The 19,345-nt window shown below is 48.0% G+C and overlaps 1 protein-coding gene across 2 annotated transcripts in view; it reads right to left on the reverse strand.

Moving 5' to 3' along the window:
• The window catches only part of Ttll11 (tubulin tyrosine ligase like 11), a 234,086-nt gene that overhangs the window by 42,538 nt on the left and 172,203 nt on the right, over window positions 1-19,345 (reverse strand). For both annotated transcript variants that reach the window (XM_038336304.1, XM_038336305.1), the window contains one exon: window positions 586-828. In XM_038336304.1, the coding sequence (XP_038192232.1) occupies window positions 586-828 (243 nt within the window). The remainder of the gene's footprint in view (window positions 1-585; window positions 829-19,345) is intronic.

Raw genomic sequence — 19,345 nt, forward strand, 5'->3', positions numbered from 1 at the left:
CTTCAGGTATTATGTCATAGCAACAATAAAAACCACTACTACGGTGGGCAGTTCCTGAGTGTGTGAGGATGCAAACACCTACGCACGTGTACGTGGAGCCCGGGGGTGGGTCTTGACTGTCTTCCTCTACTCTACTCCACCTTATATTTTGAGACAGGCTCTTCACCAAATCTGGAGTTGTACTTTTGCTAGAATGACTTGCAGGAAGCACTTATCTTGCCCTGCTCCCCATTCCTGGTGAATTACTACTGCATGCTGCCAAGCCTGGTTTATGTGGTACTAGGCTCTGCACACAGGTCCTCATGCTTCTGCATCAAGAGCATTGCTTATTGAATTATCTCCCTCAGCCCCACAACTGCTTATTTTAATAATGAACCTAAGATTTAAATGTTATGGTTAGAACACTGTTAACTCATTTGACGAGAGTCTATAATACGCCAGCTGTGAGGTAACTGCAGCTTCAAACAAGGTACCAATTCAACACTATGGTCTCTCAAGAGCAGTCAAGGGCCACGTGGCATTCAGATGAGTGATTGGATTCTGCCCTCTCCAAACCTCAAGCGGGAGAAAGCTGGTCTCACTAACCTTATGAAGGTCCGAAAGCCAGTTGGTCCCAACTTCATTGTCCCTTTGATTCCCAGGAATCGGATAAACAAATTGGCCATTCTGTCTACCAGGCGTAGATAGTTGAACTGCTTGGCATATTTGGGGAACACCTGCTTGAGGCAAATGGAGGGCAGGTGGGCTTCGGGGTTGGAGTCGGGATCACCGGTCGGGTCACAGTCCAGGTCTTCCTTCCCAGTGAAAGGCTTTCCAGGATGCTGAGACCTGAAATACAGAGGCACTCGTGACATACTGCCTCCCTCCCATGGCTTCCTTCCCTTGTGCCGTACAGCAGCCCCAGGGGAGTGGTGTGTACAGCTTCTGTTTTATAGACTAGAGGGGTGGCCTGTTGAGGCTCGCACAGCTCCTGTACAGTGAAGCCAGGGCTTGAACCCAGGGCAGAGCCAGGACTGGAAACACAGGCTTCCTCCATCCTGCCAAGTCAGCTTCACTCTGCTCACGGCTCAAGGAGACACTCCACAGGGAGCAGTCTGGGTTTGAGTAAATGAATGATTAAGAAATAGAAAAATCTCACTGAGGGTTGGCAAGAAGCCGCAGGCACAGTTCAGTGGACAACGTGGGTAGCTTCTTCCATTCCCCAGTCCTGGGAACACAGACGATTTCCTGCCTGAACTATTTGTTAGGAACTCATATAGAAGATGACAAGTTTTGTGACTCCTTAGCCTGTGTGTTTTATTGTGAAATTATTCTGATAATCAGGAAAATGAATAGCCACAGACTTTTACCTATCCCCATCTAGCTGGAGATGGTCTCAGTTCCTTCTCGCCTCCAGCATGACACAGCCCTTCCCCCACCCAAAGTCTGTCCCAGAGCTCCTTGGTGAGTCACCACCAGAGATGTGCCAGTTACCCAGGCGGGCAAATCAGAATAAAAGCCAACTCTTGCTCTGTCTCCACAGTCAACGCTGTATCACTCTAGCCCCCAGGTCAGCTCTCACAGGCCAGCGTTCTCCGATTCTGCCGTGCTTGGACCACTGCACCATGTGTCTCAGTCGGGATTTTGTGGCTGTGCAGAGACCCCATGACACAGGAACTCTTATACAGAAAAATACTGAATTGGGGCTGGCTTACAGTGTCATCATGGCGGGAAGCATGGCAACATGCAGGCAGCCATGGTGCTGTAGAGGTTGCTGAGAGTTCTACATCTGGATGAAAGCAGTAGAAAGAGCAAGTGACTCTGAAACCTCGAAGCCCACCCCCGGTGACACACTTCCCAACAGTGACACCCACTGTGGGCTTATGTGGGCCATTTTCATCAAACCATCACACCATGTTTCTGGGCTTGCCCTTCCCATTCTCTATTCTGGCACCCAAGTGGCTTTCATTTTATTATTTTCAGTTTTGAGACAAGGTCTCACTATGCAGCCCTGACTGGCCCTTGTAGTGAGGTAGCTGCAGGCCAGCTCCCGGCCACCGGCTAGCTTTACCCAAAATAACAACACACAAATTATATTCCCTTAAAGACTGCCTGGCTCATTAGTTCCAGCCTCTTACTCACATCTTGATTAACCCATATCTAATAATCTGTGTAGCACCACGAATTGGTGCCTTACCGTTTAGTTTTTAGCATATGTCCATCTTGGGCTGGAGCTTCATCGCATCTCTCTTCTCTCTGAGGAGAGGCACAGCGGTCTGTCTAACTTAGGAGAGGTGTAGCATCTGACTGATCCTTCTACCTCACTTCCTCTTCCTGTTCTGTCTACTCCACCCACCTAAGGGGCGGTCTATCAAATGGGCCAGGCAGTTTCTTTATTAGCCAATGAAATCAACTCAAACAAAAGACTCTCCCACATCATTATTGCATATGTTTAGTAAGTATAAAACATTTTTTTTACATATATACTGTGCCTTTATTTATATGTATATAGAGCTGGTTTTGGAGTTGGACTATGGCTCAGTCCTTCTTCAATTCCAAGCCTGTTTATAAGGGATATCTCAGAGTTTCTGTCTCAGGTCAGGAGCCATATCATTTGTTGCACATTTTGGAAGTTTCCGTTTGTACTTCCTGGTTGCTTAAGTAATATTACTTCCCTTCTCAGATCTTTGATGGGGTTAAAGATTAGATAATTGTAGTTACCCTCTACATTATTTAGACTCCTTGAAATAGAATGCTTAGTAAAACTTTTGTTATATGTTTCTTCTTAATATTGTTTGTAATTTTATATTTATTATTTGTTCCTATTAAATATAGTTGTATTTGGTTTGGTTCTGTCTTATTTAGACAAAAGGGGGAGATGAAGGGGAAGCCTAGCCCAAAACCTTGTTTTGTAAGGCGTGTCCCCCTTGGTTTAAAGGCGTGTCCCCCTTGGTCTAAAGGCGTATCCCTCTTAGGCGTGTCCCTCTTAGGCGTGTCCCCCTTAGGCTAATATTGACTTATAAAATCTTGCGGGCCTGCGGCCTGCCTGCTCTTTGTTTTCCTGCCCTCCTCGCTGGAACCTTGGATTTGTAAGTTCCCTTTCCTTTCCTTTATTAAAACTGACTTATATATATATTAAAGCTTGTCTGGTAAATCATAACTGCCGATCAACCACACACCTTCAGGCCCTAAACTTGCTATGTAGCCCAGGCTGCCTTAGAACTTATAATTCTCCTGGTGCTTCCTCACAAATGCTGGGATTATGGGCGTGTGTCACCATGCTTAGCCCTGTGGCAACCAACATACCTGATTGGGCCACTCCCTCTGCAATCTTGCCTTGATGCTGGCCTCTTTACAAGTGCCTCATCCTGGCGTTCCTGCTCCCTTCCCGGACGCCCTCGTTTCTGAGTCCTCGCTGTCTAGACACAGGTTCGGTTCCAGGCTTTGACTGTTACCCTCTACCTTGCTGTCCATCAGTCTGGCCTGGAGCCCCTGAGTTCCCAACTCCCTTCCTTACTCAGTGCTTCTCTCTACATCAGTCTCCACCCTTTCCTGGCTCCTGTCCCACCCAGAAACAGGACCGTGGAAAACCAGCCACCACCCGTGGTCGCCACTCCTAAGACTAAATCCTGAACACACTGCACAGTCAGTAAGGCCCCGGGAAGTTCAACGCACATCTTGTGGTGCTAACTCAAGGTGGGTCGCTGTGACTCTTCCTTGAATGGCCTGTCAGCATCCCACTTGCAGGCAGTCCCCACACTAGGCTGTCATTCTGTCCGTTTCCCCGCTTCTCCCTGACCCTGGCTGTGTGGCATGTTCCTATACTACTCGGCCCCAAGATGTCCCTTTGGCCACACCAATGATGCGCTTCCTCATCCATTCTATTCCTTGGATATGTCTCTCTGTCCCCACGTACTTCAGCTCACAGGTCAGCCTCAGGGTTCTGTGAGCCACATCCCAGCCCACTCATGTCTATAGCATATGGGGTATATTAGATTCCTGGGAGCAGGGAGTGGGAGGCAGTTTTCATCAAATTTGTCGCATTGTATGGTGATTGGAGTGAAAATGGCCCCATAGGCCCTTAGGCAGTGGCACCATTAGGAGATGTGGCTTTGTTGGAGGAGGTGTGTCACTCGGGGTAGGCTTTAAGGGTTCAAAAGCCAAACCAGGTTCAGTTTGCTGCCACCCGCTGAACAGAACTCTCAGCTCCTTCTCCAGCACCGTGTCTGCCTGTCTGCCTGTCTGCTGTCATATGATCCCACAATGTGATGATAATGGACTGAATCTCTGAGCTGTAAGCCAGCCCCAGTTAAATACTTTCCTATAGAAGTTTTGTTATAGCCATGGTGTCTCCTCACAGCAATATAACTATGACTAAGACACATTGGGAAAGTCTGCTTTTAACAATGGCATAAACCAACCAGGAGCGTCTCAAAGCCGTGACGCTTATTCCATAAGCCCCTGAGAACGGGAAAGAAGCCTGAGAGACAAACGTGTTGGAAAGCTCTGCCCAAGTGGTCCCCTTCTCAGACCAGCCCCAGGAGCCAACCTCTAGGGAAGACATGTGTAGAAATCCAGAAGGCCTGGTCACAGCTTCTTTCAAGTGGACCCTAACTCTGGACTCAAAGCAAGAACGGGCAGAGGATCAGAACCAGGCATTACAAAGGAAAACCTCTTTCAACGTTTCATGACATTGCAAAACCCTCCTCCTGCATGTGCAGACCCAGCTCGTCAGCAGAGTGGGTATTCTTAGGGTACGCGAGTCTCCTTAAGCAGAGGTGCTATTGTCACCACCACCTGGATGGACTTCAGATAGTAAATAAAGGTCAGGTGCTTATCTTTCACACAAAATGAAGTGTTTTCTCCATGACAGTTGTAGAAAGAAAAATGGGGTGGTGGGTAAACTGACAGTCTTACCAGAAATTAGCTCCTAAATCACTGAGTAGGTGGTGACAGCTGACGTTGTGAGCACTCAGGAAATTTCATCAAGAGGAAGACAGGGAGGTGCGCAGTGTGGATGCACAGAGGGTGGAAATGGCTCAGGGAGCGCTCAGGCACAAACCCACTCTCCGTGAACCTCTGTGGAGCAGTCTTTGGCTGCAGCCCCGTTCCAGACACAGAGACTGAGGATGAGGGTGGCATCTCATCTCTGAATAAACCAGGACTACAAACCAGCTCTCCAGCGCTCCCTCTGGTTTACTATGCCCTTATTCTAAAGCACATCATGACTCACACTGGGAACACAAAATTCTGAATACTATTGTTTAATTTTTAAAAAGACTTTTAAAAGTATCGATTGCTTTTTATTTATATTATTTATTTATTTCCTTTTATATTTTAAGAGCAAGGTCTCATGCAGTCCACGTTGAGGGCGATCTTGAACTTCTGATCCTCCCGACTCCACCTCCCCACTGCTGGGGTTACAGGCATGCACTCCTACATACAGTTTTATGTGGTGATCAAACACAGGGCTTTCTGCATGGGAGGTAGGCACGCTGCCAACTGAGTCACAGCTTCAGCTGGGAGCTTTTTGTTTCAGAATATAAAGGTTTAAGTTCTTTGTGGGCCTTTGGAGAGAAGTATAAAGGAATCAAAATGATTCCTAATCCCAAATTTTGAATATAGATACCAAAAATGTTTACATGCCTGTATTTAGGGTTAGGATGACAGGACACGTGTTTAAACTGTCGCTCACCCCACGCACGATTCTCATGGACATCCACACAGTCAGAATTAAGCCTTAACCATAAGAAAGCTAGCATTCCTCCTCAGTTAGAGATTTAATGGCCGATTGACTTGCCATTGGCCTAGCCCCTCCCTCCCCAGCACAGATGTTGCAGTGTGTTAGCTACAAGTGACTTTGGTGTGAAACATACATAGAAGCCACCATTTAAACACGTTTAAAAAGTGCGGTTCAGTGGCATTTAGGCCTTTCATGAGGTTTAGCACCAGCGCTGTCATCTAGTTCTACAACATTTCACAACAACGCCCTTTCAGAAATTTTAACCCAGGTAGACAGGATCGGATCTATGTCGCGGCAGGCTGTTTAAGACAGGACATGGTCTGAGGGGCAGCCTTAGTTTGGACTGCCAGATGGGGACCTCATCACCTCCATCCAGCACGTTCAGACTAGACAGGTCTTCCCCATGTCAGTCCAGGGGATGAGGGTGTCCTCTTCTGGAGACACGTCTGTCCAGTGCTGCCCAGCACGCACCTTTCACCACTTCTCCGATGGCTGCCCTCCCTCCCTCCCAGCCACCAGTGCCCAGCATGCACCTCCGATGGCTGCCCTCCCAGGCACTCAATGTCCCTTCACAGACCCTGGAGCACAGCTGTCCAGGGAAGTGGTTTTCCTCACCTGGGAAGTACTAAAGATGCAGTTGATGTATAAGGGGAAATAAAAGGATAAGGAATGGCTTCTTTGCTGGAGATAATTGCAATTATCACACTGAGACCCAAGCCATCACAAATACTGTAAAAATCCCGTTTTTACTTAATAGCATTTTAATGGAAATGTCAGGCTTTTGGAATAAAAGTGACTGGTAAAGAAAACATAAATCAAGTTTACTAGTCCTTTGGGATCATTTCTGGAAAAAACTGAATTTGGTATAGCCTTGATTCATTAAAACAGAGGAAAGAATCCTGGAATGTTTTATCTATTATCATTTTTCAAACAAAGTGGAATTCTTTTTCATGAAAACGCGTGTGAGAAAACCACCTGTCTCTATTTTGTTTGGAAACCTTACTGCTAAAAATCGCCACCAATTATTAGGGACCTTCTACATGTCAAAAACGAGCTAACCAGTTTACCTCGGTCATCCCATTGTTTCCAATGACAGGCTTCTGAAGGAGGTAGAAACCATTGCCCCTTCACAGGGTGGCCAGGTGACACGCCATCAGTTGAGGGACCAGCATGACCCTAGGGCCACCTCCTCACGCCCACACAGGGCTCACTATACAGTTCTTATGCTTCCTTGATTTCAATCAAATCAGAGGCTTTTCTTCTTCTCTATAAGCTATATACAGTCCCAGAGATTAACAGAGGCGGAAGGTAGCTATGTCAAGACCAAATCCTAGTTTCACAGGCGTTGCTTGGACACTCTCTAGAGGAATACCTCCATCTCTTGTTGAGTATGCCTTCGGTCATTTTCCACTCCCAGCTATTTCCCATCACTGGCACGTCCCTGCTTGTCCCTGCTGCCCAGAGGCATGTGACTGAGTGGGGGCAGGGAGAGGCCCTATGAACCACACCGCTAGTGTCATGTCCAGGGGGCTAGCACAGATTTTGGTCTCAATACTGATTTCTAGAGAAGTTTGCTTGGTTTGGAAGTGAGGGAGACTATGGGAGGTTTTGATGCAGGGGGAGGCATGATGGGAACTGGCCACAGTGAGGGGGGATCAGCTAGAAACACAGATGACTTATAAAGAAGGACCTTAGGAAACTCCTGGAACGGTCTAGAATTCAAGGGAGTCTGACCTTTTGGATTCTCTGGACCATGTTGGATAAGGAAGACTTGCCTTAGGGTACACATTAAATCTAAGTTGTTTGAGTACACACACACACATGCACACACAAACATATATTCATACATACATACATAAATATATATACATATGCTTAATCTTTGTGACTTTGTGATTTTTGAGATATGATGTTGATATTGCACCTATAAAATTCATGCTTGAGACTCACATAATAGAGTTATCAGAAAGATGCAAAATAATCTCATGAGATTTTAAGTAGGTTTATGATTTTGTGTTAGGCTACATCAGTGGCTGTTCTGGACTGCAAGAAGCCCTTGTGTTGGGCTGCATGAAGCCCTTAGCACAGGGGTTGAACACCATGGTACATCAACCATCTTGAAAGTGGGGTCCATGGACTTGCTGCTTTGGTGTCTCCTGAGGACTTGCCAGAAATGAACATTCATGCTGTAGAAACTTTGTATGGGCTGGGCCAATAACCTGGGAGGTTCAGACTCAGGGCGGAGTCTGAGACTCACTATTAGACAACTGCAGATGAGGTCTGCCTAAGCCAGGGCCAGTGGATGAGTATGGAGCTAGGCAGCCACTGCAGAGGACTTCCTGGGTAGAAATGGCAACTGCTGTTTAAAAATAGGGACAAGGAGGCCGAGAATCGGCAGGTTACAGGCAAAGCTGTGTCCTGACAGGATGCCCTGCGGCCTGGGGGTTCTACAGGACAGAGAGATGTAGTAGGCTTCTTTCCCTGCTGTTTGGCATGGTCCCTCCATCGCTAGATTTCAAAAGTGCACGTAGCACACCGTTGCTCATGAAGAAATGCTAACCACGCACCATGCAGTGCCTTAAATTAGGACTGCAGCTAATTTAAAGCGTCTCAGGATGAAGTCGCTAAAAATAAATGTAGCTACCAAAAAGCCCAGCTCCGTCACTTGATATATCTCTGCCATGACAGAGCCCCATTTGCTTGATTGGTTACATGATGCAATTTGAAGAGGAGGTGCAGACTGTGGCTGAGCAGGGCAGACCGGGCACATGCTCCCAAGAGATGAAGAAAGAATTTAAAGAGAAGCCTCTGTTGACATATTCAAGTCCTTTTAAGAGGCAGACCCAGGCTAACAATGGTCCTACCTGTGCCGCTCCCTCCCCAAAACTCTGGCCACTCCCACCCCATGTGATCACTTTCTCTGAGGCAGGACATATCCTCACTAGCAACAAACACACTGTTGCTGCCATTGCTGTCAGCCAGTAAATACAGCGGGTTTTAATTATGTGCCTTCTGTAAAATCTCAAAAAGTGGACATTTTATTTTATTTACTTATTCTTCTCTCATACAATATATCCTCACTGCAGCCTCCTCTCCTTCCAGTCCGATTCTCCTCCCCAGATCCACTGCTCCTGTTTCCCTTCAGAAAGGAGCAGACCTCCCAGGGACATCAACCAAACATGGTATAACAATCCAGTAGGAGGAAATAGGTCCCGCAAGCAGGCAAGAGAATCAGAGACACCCTGACTTGCGTTGTGTGGAGTCCAACAAAACCCCCAAGCTAAAGAGCACAGCATGCATGCAGAAGGCCTGGAACAGACCATGACAAAGTGGATGCTATATCCCTACTTTACAGGAAGGGGAACCAGGACATAGGAAGACAAACAATGCACGGTAGAGCCAGGTTAGAAAAATGTGCATATATATCTATATATTTGTATACACATGTATACGCGCATGTAAATCTAGATTCCACACATGAGCGAAAACACGATATTTTAGGTGGCTCCATTTTAGGTATGAGGGAAATGTGTCCAGACAAGTCAACCACCTTGCAAAAGTCACTCCGCTATTAAATTTGAACACAGGTTCAAATTTAGGTTCAAAACTGGGCCCTTTTCCTTCATTTTCTCAGCTCGACTCATTTTCTTCTCCTTATGAAGAGAATCTTTTAGTTTATGCTGTAAAGAAGGCTTAACGGGGAGAATGGATGAGGGTGGGCACAGCCTGTGCCAGCATGAAATGGGGATGCTGCCTGAGGTTTAAATTCAGCCTTCTATGAGGCACCAACATGAGCTAATGAAGCAGCTTCTGGAGGTCAATCGCTCATCTGAATGGACTTGCCCAATTTTGCTTGCCAGACAGATTAGTTTGTTACTTGACCACATTGGGCTCTTGTAACTCATGGCACGGAGTGTTTGTAGAATGCAAAGTAGCAAGGAAGCCGAAGGCAACAGCAGCCCATCTCTCTTCCTGCTGGGGGACGCTTCATGGAGCCATGACCTGGGCTGGCGCTTGAGCGTTTTCTTGCTTGGCCAGACAATGAATCGGCAGCAGGACAAATGTGAGGACCCAGTTTCGTGGCTGCTTCCCCAGACCTGAAGGTGAGTCTTTTGGGAGCTGGAGAGCCCTTTAGGGGTCACTGGGCTCAGCTCTCTCATTTTCATTTTCCAGACGAAGGACCTGACAGCTCATTTTCCATAGGCGTCCCAGCAAGCGAGGCAGGCGCTCTCCGTGTCAGATGCCTTCCCTGCTGTCCCTTGGCTATGTTGCAGTGCAATCAGTAGGTGGCATGTTCTGTGCACACAGCTCGGGGAGCCATGCTATTGCGGCGCCTCTCTGGTGGGACCTGGGCCTGGTGAGCTGGATGGTTTGGGGGTCAGGAGATTGGTAAATCAAGGAATAGTTGGATCATCTCTCTGCCGCTTGAAGCCACATGACCTTAGGCAAGTCACATAATCTCAAAGTTTTATATAAGACAGAGTAATAATGGCTCCCTAGCCCACAGACCTGATAGAGGTAACAGTAAGCAGAGAATGGAACATGAGCTAAGCACAGAGCCTTGGTCCTGTCGGTCACTTCTGTCACAGTCACCTGGTTCTTCTTCATCTCCAAAGGTCACCAGCTGACTCCAGCCGCCTCACGTAACTAAAACAGGGCTGTCTTCACTGCTCCAGCTGCCGGAAGTCTCATTTTAGGCTACCTAGGCCAATGAGACTTCTCTTCTTCTAGCTTAGACTGGGCTCCATGGTGCCCGTGATAACTCACTAACCACACCTTCCCTGATGTTTTAATCTTGGCTCAGGGTTACTGCTATCATAACATCCTGTGCTGATGGAGGTGTTGCTCCCTCCCCCCCCCGCCCCCCCGCCCAGTCTTCCAGGAACAGTAAACACAGGAGTTAGAGGGCACCAGGGAGAGGCCAAGGCCAGGTCCCATGCTCATGATCCCCAGCTCAGAGTTTTTATGTGAGCAAAGGGGAGAAAAAACATTACATTGAGCTGGAATGCCCTGATGGCTGGAATTCCACATGGACTCTGAGCACTTTGGCCAGGGGGGAAGGTGACACTTGTCCAGGCTTCACTTTTCTCTGGAACCCAGAGAATGTTCTTCCAAGTCTGAGGTTGCTCTGAACGGTGTGCTGTCCTGAGGCATGCTAGGCCAGATGCCCAAGTGGAACGCTGGTGCTTCGTGTTATCTCCTGACCGCCAGCCTTCTCTTCCCTGCCTACCTTGCCTCCCTTGGCAAGTGTGTTCACTCTTGACTCAACTGTCCTATCTTTTCTCTGTCTCTATGGTTTTCTAGGAAGTCATCCTTCCTTAGCCCATCGTCTTCCTGATGGACAGCATCACACTCTATGTTGCCGCTTCTTTTGCTTTTTGAGACAGGCTTTCTCTGTGTGACCCTGGACCTCGCTCTGTAGACCAGGCTGGCCTCAACCTCAGAGATCCACCTGCCTCTTCCTCCCAAGTGCTGGGATTAAAGGTGTGCACCACTATGCCTGATCATCATCATATTCTTGATCACTACCAGATTGTCAACTTCATTCTCATCGTTATCATCCCCTGCACCGGTATCAACACAGTCATCACCATCAAGTTCACCACCGTCATCTTGATCACGGTCATCACCATCTCCATCATTACCATTGTTACATCATCTCCACCATCACCTTCAGAGTCATCACCATCATCATGGTCACTATCATCGTCACTGTCATCAGGATCACAATAATTTCTGCCACCACCACTCTGCTCAGGACCATCACCATCACCATGACCATGACCATGACCACCTCCATCACCACCATGGTCTTTATCATTGCTGTCATCATTATCTCCATCACCATTATCATCATGAATAAGTTCACTGAGAACTTATTCTCTGATCTTCAGGATGCGAAGAACAAAATACACTTGATTTTCTTTCTTCACAGAACGTATCAAGCTTAAATGACTAATTTTTTTTTTGGTTTTTTTTTTCGAGACAAGGTTTCTCTGTAGCTTTGGAGCCTGTCCTGGAACTAGCTCTTGTAGACCAGGCTGGTCTCGAACTAACAGAGATCCGCCTGCCTCTGCCTCCCGAGTGCTGGGATTAAAGGCGTGCGCCACCACCGCCCGGCAAATGACTAATTTTTTAACTGTCCATGGAATATCTGCTTCTTTCTGAAAAATTCCAGAAGGGCAGGCTCTGTAGTTGCTTGACCTATGACTAAACTTGTCGTCCCCACAAAGCCTCATTGTGCACACATCTTGCAGTGAGTATATTCATAGTTGATAGAGTTCTCACAGCGCTCTAGACACGATGACTAACCTGAGTTTACATCTGGTGACCTTGAGGCTTAGGGAGGGCGAATTGGTGGCCTCAGTGATGAGGGTGTGATTGGAACTCTATGCCGTACCCCATGTTCCTAACCCCTACCCATCTCTACTGTGGGTTGTCAGAGCAAACCTTTCTTCTCCCCTTTCTCCCTCAGTCACTGTGAGATCCTGCATGCATTCTGGGAAATGAAAATTTTCTAGTAAATTCAGCAAGAGACTATGTGACAATTGTAATCAGCGGTTGTATTAGCCTGTCCCACCACCTCCAGAATTAGCAGAAAAGGCTAACTTGAGCTTTTATTATGCAGCTCTGCTAATGAAGGGATCTTCTTAATTACACACTCAGTGCAAGGCTGCAACACAAAACAGTTTAGTATTTAAACACAGTTCTGTGTCAAAGTACGGGCTGCGTGAATGCGGGGGAAATGGGGACAGCCATGTGTGTAGATGGCACTCTTTGCTAAAGCTGCTTTCTTCTTGTCATCCAATGTCACCCAAACCCAATCCATTGTCTGCAGAGGTCCTACATCTCTCTTGACTGCTGTGTATCCCAGGAGTCCTCATTCAGTGGTTTCACAGGACTCTACCAGGCTAGAGAGTGGCTCAGCAGACTTCCAGTCAACTCTGTTACTGGCTGATTTTCTGGGTGCATTCTCTCAACCTCATGATGCCAGCACACCTACGCGAACCCTGAAGGACTGATGTTGAACCCCAAACCACCTTCCCTCAGTGACATGGGGCTCACAGCATTTGTATCCCACTTTCTTTGTGAGCCACTCAGTAGAGTTAACGTGAGAGGGCCCTTCAGGGACCAACCGTTCTCAGGCAAGGACATCCTGTTTCTGTGTGTGCATCTGGTCCCTCTCCAGTAGACCAGCAATTCTCCTATGTGCTGACTGTCAGTCTGTGGCTTCCAGAGCCAGACCTATGCCCAGGGATGTGTGCAGGCACCTGGGTCCAGGAGGCTGAAGACCTGTGTACCCTTCATCTCCACTCAGGTTCTGATTCTTTTTGTCCTTCACAGCTCCCCTTAAAGACCAGCCACAGCCTCTTTCCTCCCTCCCACCCAGAAGTATATTTCCTGTATTTCCCATGGTACTTCTTGGTGGAATGCATCATTTTCTAAACTTGCAGCATGGCCATTTCTCCTGAAAGACTGTTGGAAACAATTGACTTGTATTCCCCTGGTCTTTTTACATTTCACACATGTGAGGAAGGCCTGCTAGGAAATGACCGTGTAATCAATGTGTTCTTGAACGGTATGACAGGACTCAGGGTGATTCTGGCTGAAGGCATGCATACCATTTGTTGGATGTCATTGTCAGGAAAGTATTTGACTTCCTTAAGATTAACTATATGGCTAAAAGAGTTACTAACTCATAATGATAAGAATAACTTCATCCTGGATCCATCTTGTACTAATGTATGGCTGTTAAGAAACTGTGTTATTGCTCAGCCTCAGTTTCCCTTTGGTGAAATGGAAATGGACAGTATAGTCTGGCTCCCAGAGCTATGGAGGGATTCAGTGGAAGCACAAAAAACAAGGGCTGGCATCCGGGCTGAATCATGGTGTGGAAAGCTGCTGCCACTCATAGGATGTGTGTGTGTGTACACACGCACGCACACACACACACACACACACACACACCCACACATGCACATACATGTATACCTGTGAGATAGATAGATAGATAGATAGATATAGATAGACAGACAGACATATAGGCCATCTTGTTATGTAGCTTAAGATGGTCTTGAACTCAAGATCCTCCAGCCTCAACCTCCCAAGAACTGTCATGTCCCACTAGACACATATTTTATCAAGTACCCACTCTGCAGTGAGGGACAGAAGGTCAGTTCAAGAACACCTTGTCCAGAAGAGTCCACCTCCTCCACTCTACAATCTCCTTTTCCTTAAAGGACTCTGGCCCTAACGAAATTTGGTATTTTCTTTTGTTGCTGCTGTTTTATTTTGCTTTGTTTTGAATCAGCTAATAAATTAGGCATGCATATTAACCATCAGGTCCAAAGAGAAAGTCTGACTTTTTTCTTTATGCAATTTTTTTTTTTTTTTTGGTTTTTCGAGACAGGGTTTCCCTGTAGTTTCTAGAGCCTGTCCTGGAACTAGCTCTTGTAGACCAGGCTGGCCTCGAAGATTTAAGTTTATTCAATTTTAAATCCCCTTAACAAAGAGTTGTTGTCAAAATCCATTAAAGTATTTAATTTCTCTTATCACCGCTCAATTCCCTGAGCAGACATCACGACAGTGTGCTGTGTTGTTTCTTACAGAAGCACCAACTGTTTAGTTATGGCGGTACATGCTTTAGGTGACGTCTCCCCGATGAGTAGAAGCCGCATTGATTTCAAGCACAAGGTTAAGTTGAGGTGGTGGAGCGGTAAGAGATGCAGGCATTGTGGAGATCAAACAGGCTTGCCCTGTTTACTAGCTGAGTGACCTCAGCAAAGGGACTTAACCTCTTTGGGCACCAGTTTCCTCATCTGTGAAGTGGTAACAGTGCCAAACCGATGAGGTTTCAAAAGTTCCCAGTGAAAAACCAAATATAGAGAAGATGGGGAAATGCCAGACATGTCACTGATTCTCAACACAAGACAGTGGAAAAGCCTCAAGGTGTGATGGTACAGGGACCAGGCTCTAGAGGCTGCCATCCTCCCCCACCCCCGCTCCTTACAGCGACAACTTTGCTAAGACTGTAACTTGCCTTTTTTCCCTACTTTGTGTATGGGAGGGGCACACATATTTTATGTGTCTGGGTGTTTTGCATGAAGGTATGTCTGTGTGCCATGTGTACAGTACCTGTGGAAGCCAGAAGAGGGTGTAAGATCCCCTGACGCTACAGTTACAGGCAGTGGTGAGCCTCCATGTGGGTGCTGGGAATCCAACCCAAGTCCTCTAGAAGGACAGTCAGCACTATTAACCACTGAGCCTCCAGCCCTCCTTTTTTGGTCTGCGACTAGATCTGTCACCAACCTTGAGCTTGAGTTAGGTAGGGACTCACCTATCTCCACCTCCTGGACATAGGAATTATAAACACCTGTCAGTATGCCCGCCCGACTGCTTCTATAAACAGTGGTGCTTGAACTCAGGGCCTCATGCTCACACAGCGAGCACTGTACCAACCAAGCTGTCTCCCTAGGCCACTTGGCATGTCTTAAACAGTAACTCCTGATAACACCCATTCATCCAAATAAATTAGTATCTACTGGACTGGATGCATCCAAAGGTTTCCAGACCAACGGGACTATGGTGGGGACCTCATTTTTCAAGGTGGGGAGACAAAGTCCTCACCATTCAGCTTCACTACTAACAAGCAGGCACTAAAGTCAGAGCTTGCCTCTTCCTCAATTGTCATGGCAGCAACTAGCAACCTACCCGCCCCCCTCACCCTGCCACACACACGTGCCACATGCAGTAGGGTAGGATGTGTGGGAAGCGGTGGTCTAGGAACAGGGGTAGATCCTGTCCAGGGAACGCCACAGTGTTCACGTGAGACGTATTGTCTCATGTGTTTTGTGTTTTAGTGAAAGTGTCTTTTGTCAGAAAGAGGTGCAGCTTTTAAGGTGGTTCTGGGGAGATCATCAGTGCCACCAAGGCCCTGATGGAGAATGTGCATCAGAGAGACTGGGAGACCTTTCCAGGTTCCGTCCTCCGCCTGCTGCTGTTGTGGGCTCAGAGCACACTTCCCATACCTGACTGGATGCAGCCTGAACACCCCTGGAAGAGCAGAGCAGTTTGCCCAGTTCACAGGCAAGACTGAGTACTGGGGACCACTGGCCAACGAGTATGGAAGCTAGTTAGCTTGCTTTCTGCCTTGTCCGCAGACAGCACAGCAATCTGCCCAAACAAGTTTAATTTTCTTCCTCTTTGGCTCCGTGTAGCTTTTAAAAGTCACCTTCTAAGCCCACACCTGCCAGACAAATCCATCCAGATGTCCCACCTGCATCTCAGTGGGTCCAGCATTCCAAGTTGAACACAATTTGTTTCCCAGAACCCGAATCTTGCTGGTTCTTGTTGTTATTGGCAACTTGACCAGTGCAGTGAGCCAAGCCTCAAAGTCCTGAAGTTAGCTCTGGCTCCTCTCTTGTCCTCACCCTAGTTTCTGGGGAGCTGCTTTAGGAGATTCTAGAGTGTCCCCATGGTTGGAAAGCACCGAGGACAATGTCCGCGGTGAAGCCAGGATGCCTGGGGCTCTGTTTGAGTCCATGCTTGCATCCAAGCATGCTGATCTTTACTGCGATCCTTGGAGGTTTTGTCTTCTTCCCAGGGTTCCCATCTTCCAGATGAGACATTGCCCAAGAGACTAGGATGACACAATTTGCCCAGTGCTGTCCAGAGTAGGGCAGATTATGAGTGTAGATCTGCCTGACTCCGGGGCTCACACCCCGCCTTCAGGCCCCCTCTCCCAGCCAGCCTGGAGTCTCCTCCCCAGTTTGATTTATTCGAGGCAGGACCTCACTACCGCATATCCTGGGCTGGACTTGAATTTACAGTCCTCTGCTTCCTGAGTGCCGGGATTGCACAGGTGTGCCATCACACCTGGTTCAGGACTATCCTGGTTACATGTTGACTCCATAAGACTGGAGCCAGTGGCCCTATGTATCTGATGGGATGGGCGAGTAGCCAACTGGATCTTTTTCGAGAGTGCTAGTTCAGACCCCCAGCCTGGATTCCACTCCATACCGCAGGATATTTTCTTTCCTCCTCTTCATCCTCACCTCCTCCTTTTCTTGGGGGGGGGAGGGGAATCTCACACATGTGTATCATGTCGTTGTGATCAGATCCACCTCCACCCCTCCCTCCCACTCTTCCCCTCTCTTCTCACCCCTCCTCTGTTCCTCCCACGACTATTTTTCTGAATTTCATGCATGCACTCCTTTTATAAACACTCTGAGTCCACTTAGTGCTCCTATGTGTGCGTGGGTGGAGGGCCATCTACTGGAGCATGGGTGGCCTCTCTGGGGCCACAGCCCTGAAGAAATCTGACTCTCCTCCATCAGTTTCCAGAATTTCCTCAGGTAGGGATGGGAGTTTTTGTCTCCTCCCCGTCCATGCTGGGACATTATCTGGCTTGGCTTTGTGTGTGTTGTCATAGCCACTCTGAGTCCATGCGTGCAACTGTCCTGCTGTGGCCAGGAAACACTGTTTCTCCGTAGTCTTCCACCACCCCTGACTCCTACAGTCTCTCTGCCCTATTCCAAGAGGAGGGGGTGACTAGATATAGATACAGATCCAGCCATTTGTGACTGGAAAACCCACAGTCACATTGACCAGTCGTAGAGAGACCATGTCTTCTTGTGTGACCTTAGCAAGACAACCTGGAAGGAACTGCTAGTTAAGGGCTAAAGAATTTGATGGATTGAACTATGCCCCACATTCCAGACATGTCCAGGTACTAATCCCTAAGACTATGCCTGTCTGGGTCTTTTCCAGGACAGTCTTTGCAGACAAAATCAAAGGTTGGAGATCATCTTGATTTAGAGAGGACTCTACATCTGGTGGCAGCCGTCCTGAAGTAGAGGGCCATCCATGTGACATGTACAGAGGGAAGGGCCGCATGACCCTGTACAGGCAGGGGCTGGAGTAATGGCATTACCAAGGAGCAAACCAGGGACTCCCAAAGCTGCCTCTCTCTACTACACCAGAAGAGCTGTGGCCCCATGATTTGCACACAGGGTCCAGAACCACAAGGGGATCTGTTTCTGTGGCTTTGTGGCCCCATTTGTTGGTGACTGGTAGAGGCAGTGTTCAGAAATGAGCAGCAGGCCTCAGCATTCTCCTCCCTGGAATGGACACTCACAGAGGGTTATTCTGCAACAATGTAGAAACAGCTCCAGCAGAACCTTGTGCGCAGTGGGCCCTGCACGACAGTCAGGTGCGCAGAACCAGTCTAAGACCTTCCCAGGCGCCACCTTGTAAACATCTTCCCTAGGCACACCTGGCTGCCTGCCACCACCTTCGCTCTCAGATTGGCAAACTGCTTAACTTCAGATGCTAGACATCAGAGAGAGGAGCAGTCCCTGTGAGCCCACCTGCCAGGGATAAGGGGACAGTCCAGAGGCGTCTGTGTCCTTGCAAGGCTGGTGACTAAGTGCTGGCCTCTCTCCAGCCTGAGATGATGAGCCTGTCACAGTGAGTTTCACAAAACATCTGTTTCTGAACAAGCTGGTTGTCTCAGGCTGGCTCCAGCGATAACAGTATGTTTTTCCTATACACAGCTGTGACATGATCACTGAAGCCCAGTGTTTCTACATGTGACCCATTTCTTAAGTGGCAGAGCTCATCAAACTCTTCACAAGAGTAGCAACATGTGGATAGCCTAGGAAGCTTCCTTTGTCACCACAGACCTGAGACAACACTGTGACTTACAGAGACACTGTTAGGGGAAAGAGACAGCACTGTTCCTAAAACTGGTCCCTCTAACGGCTGTGCCTGATTCTGCAAGAGAGTCAGGCCTGTGGGCTTCATGCATATGGATGGCAGTCATGGTGAATGATAACCTGCAATTTCTCTGCCAGTGTTAATCAACTTTGGTTGGTTACTGAGAATTTGACTAGGATATGCTATGCCAATGCACACACCAATGCTCTCTAGGATCTGAACACGGCTTTGCTGGATTAGATTCAATTCCAATTCCAGCTTGAGATAAGACCTCATGAAGTAGAGTGTCCCACATGAGATGGGCACACCGTGCCTTGGCATGAGAGAGAGAGAGAGAGAGAGAGAGAGAGAGAGAGAGAGAGAGAGAGAGAGAGACCCAAATAGGAGAGAGACAGACACTGTCTTCATGGTCTGAGGGGCAGGGGAACAGAGACTCCTAGAGGGAGACTGGGATAGCCTGGCGCATGCATAGAGCAGATCCTCTGCACCTGGGTCACTGGGTTAGCCCAGCATCTGTTGGTCTTCCCAGGACAGTCTACTTGTACCAAGACAGCTGTTTGTCAGGCCTCAACTGCTCAGAGAATCAGGGGCTCTGGAATGGGTCAAGCTTTCTGCCACCCAGGTCCCTGCTGACTTGCAGCTCTTTGGCTGTAAAACTGTCACTCCTTGTCCAGTCATGTCACAGGAGACCACCGTCTGTCTCTCTGCTCTCACTCCCTCCAAGTTCTGTTTCCCGTGTTCTACACGCACCCTATGTCTTTGTTTTCCTTGGCAGTCTGCACTGGGACCCCAAAATGCCACGGGGGTCAATCCCATCTGGACTGACAACTAAGATCCCAAGGTCAAGTGTGAATGGGCAGAAGGCAGGGCACACAGTGTGCCTTCCCCAATCATCAGACGCCCGAA

Source organism: Arvicola amphibius, chromosome 7, assembly GCF_903992535.2.
Source record: "Arvicola amphibius chromosome 7, mArvAmp1.2, whole genome shotgun sequence".
Lineage (NCBI taxonomy): Eukaryota > Metazoa > Chordata > Mammalia > Rodentia > Cricetidae > Arvicola > Arvicola amphibius.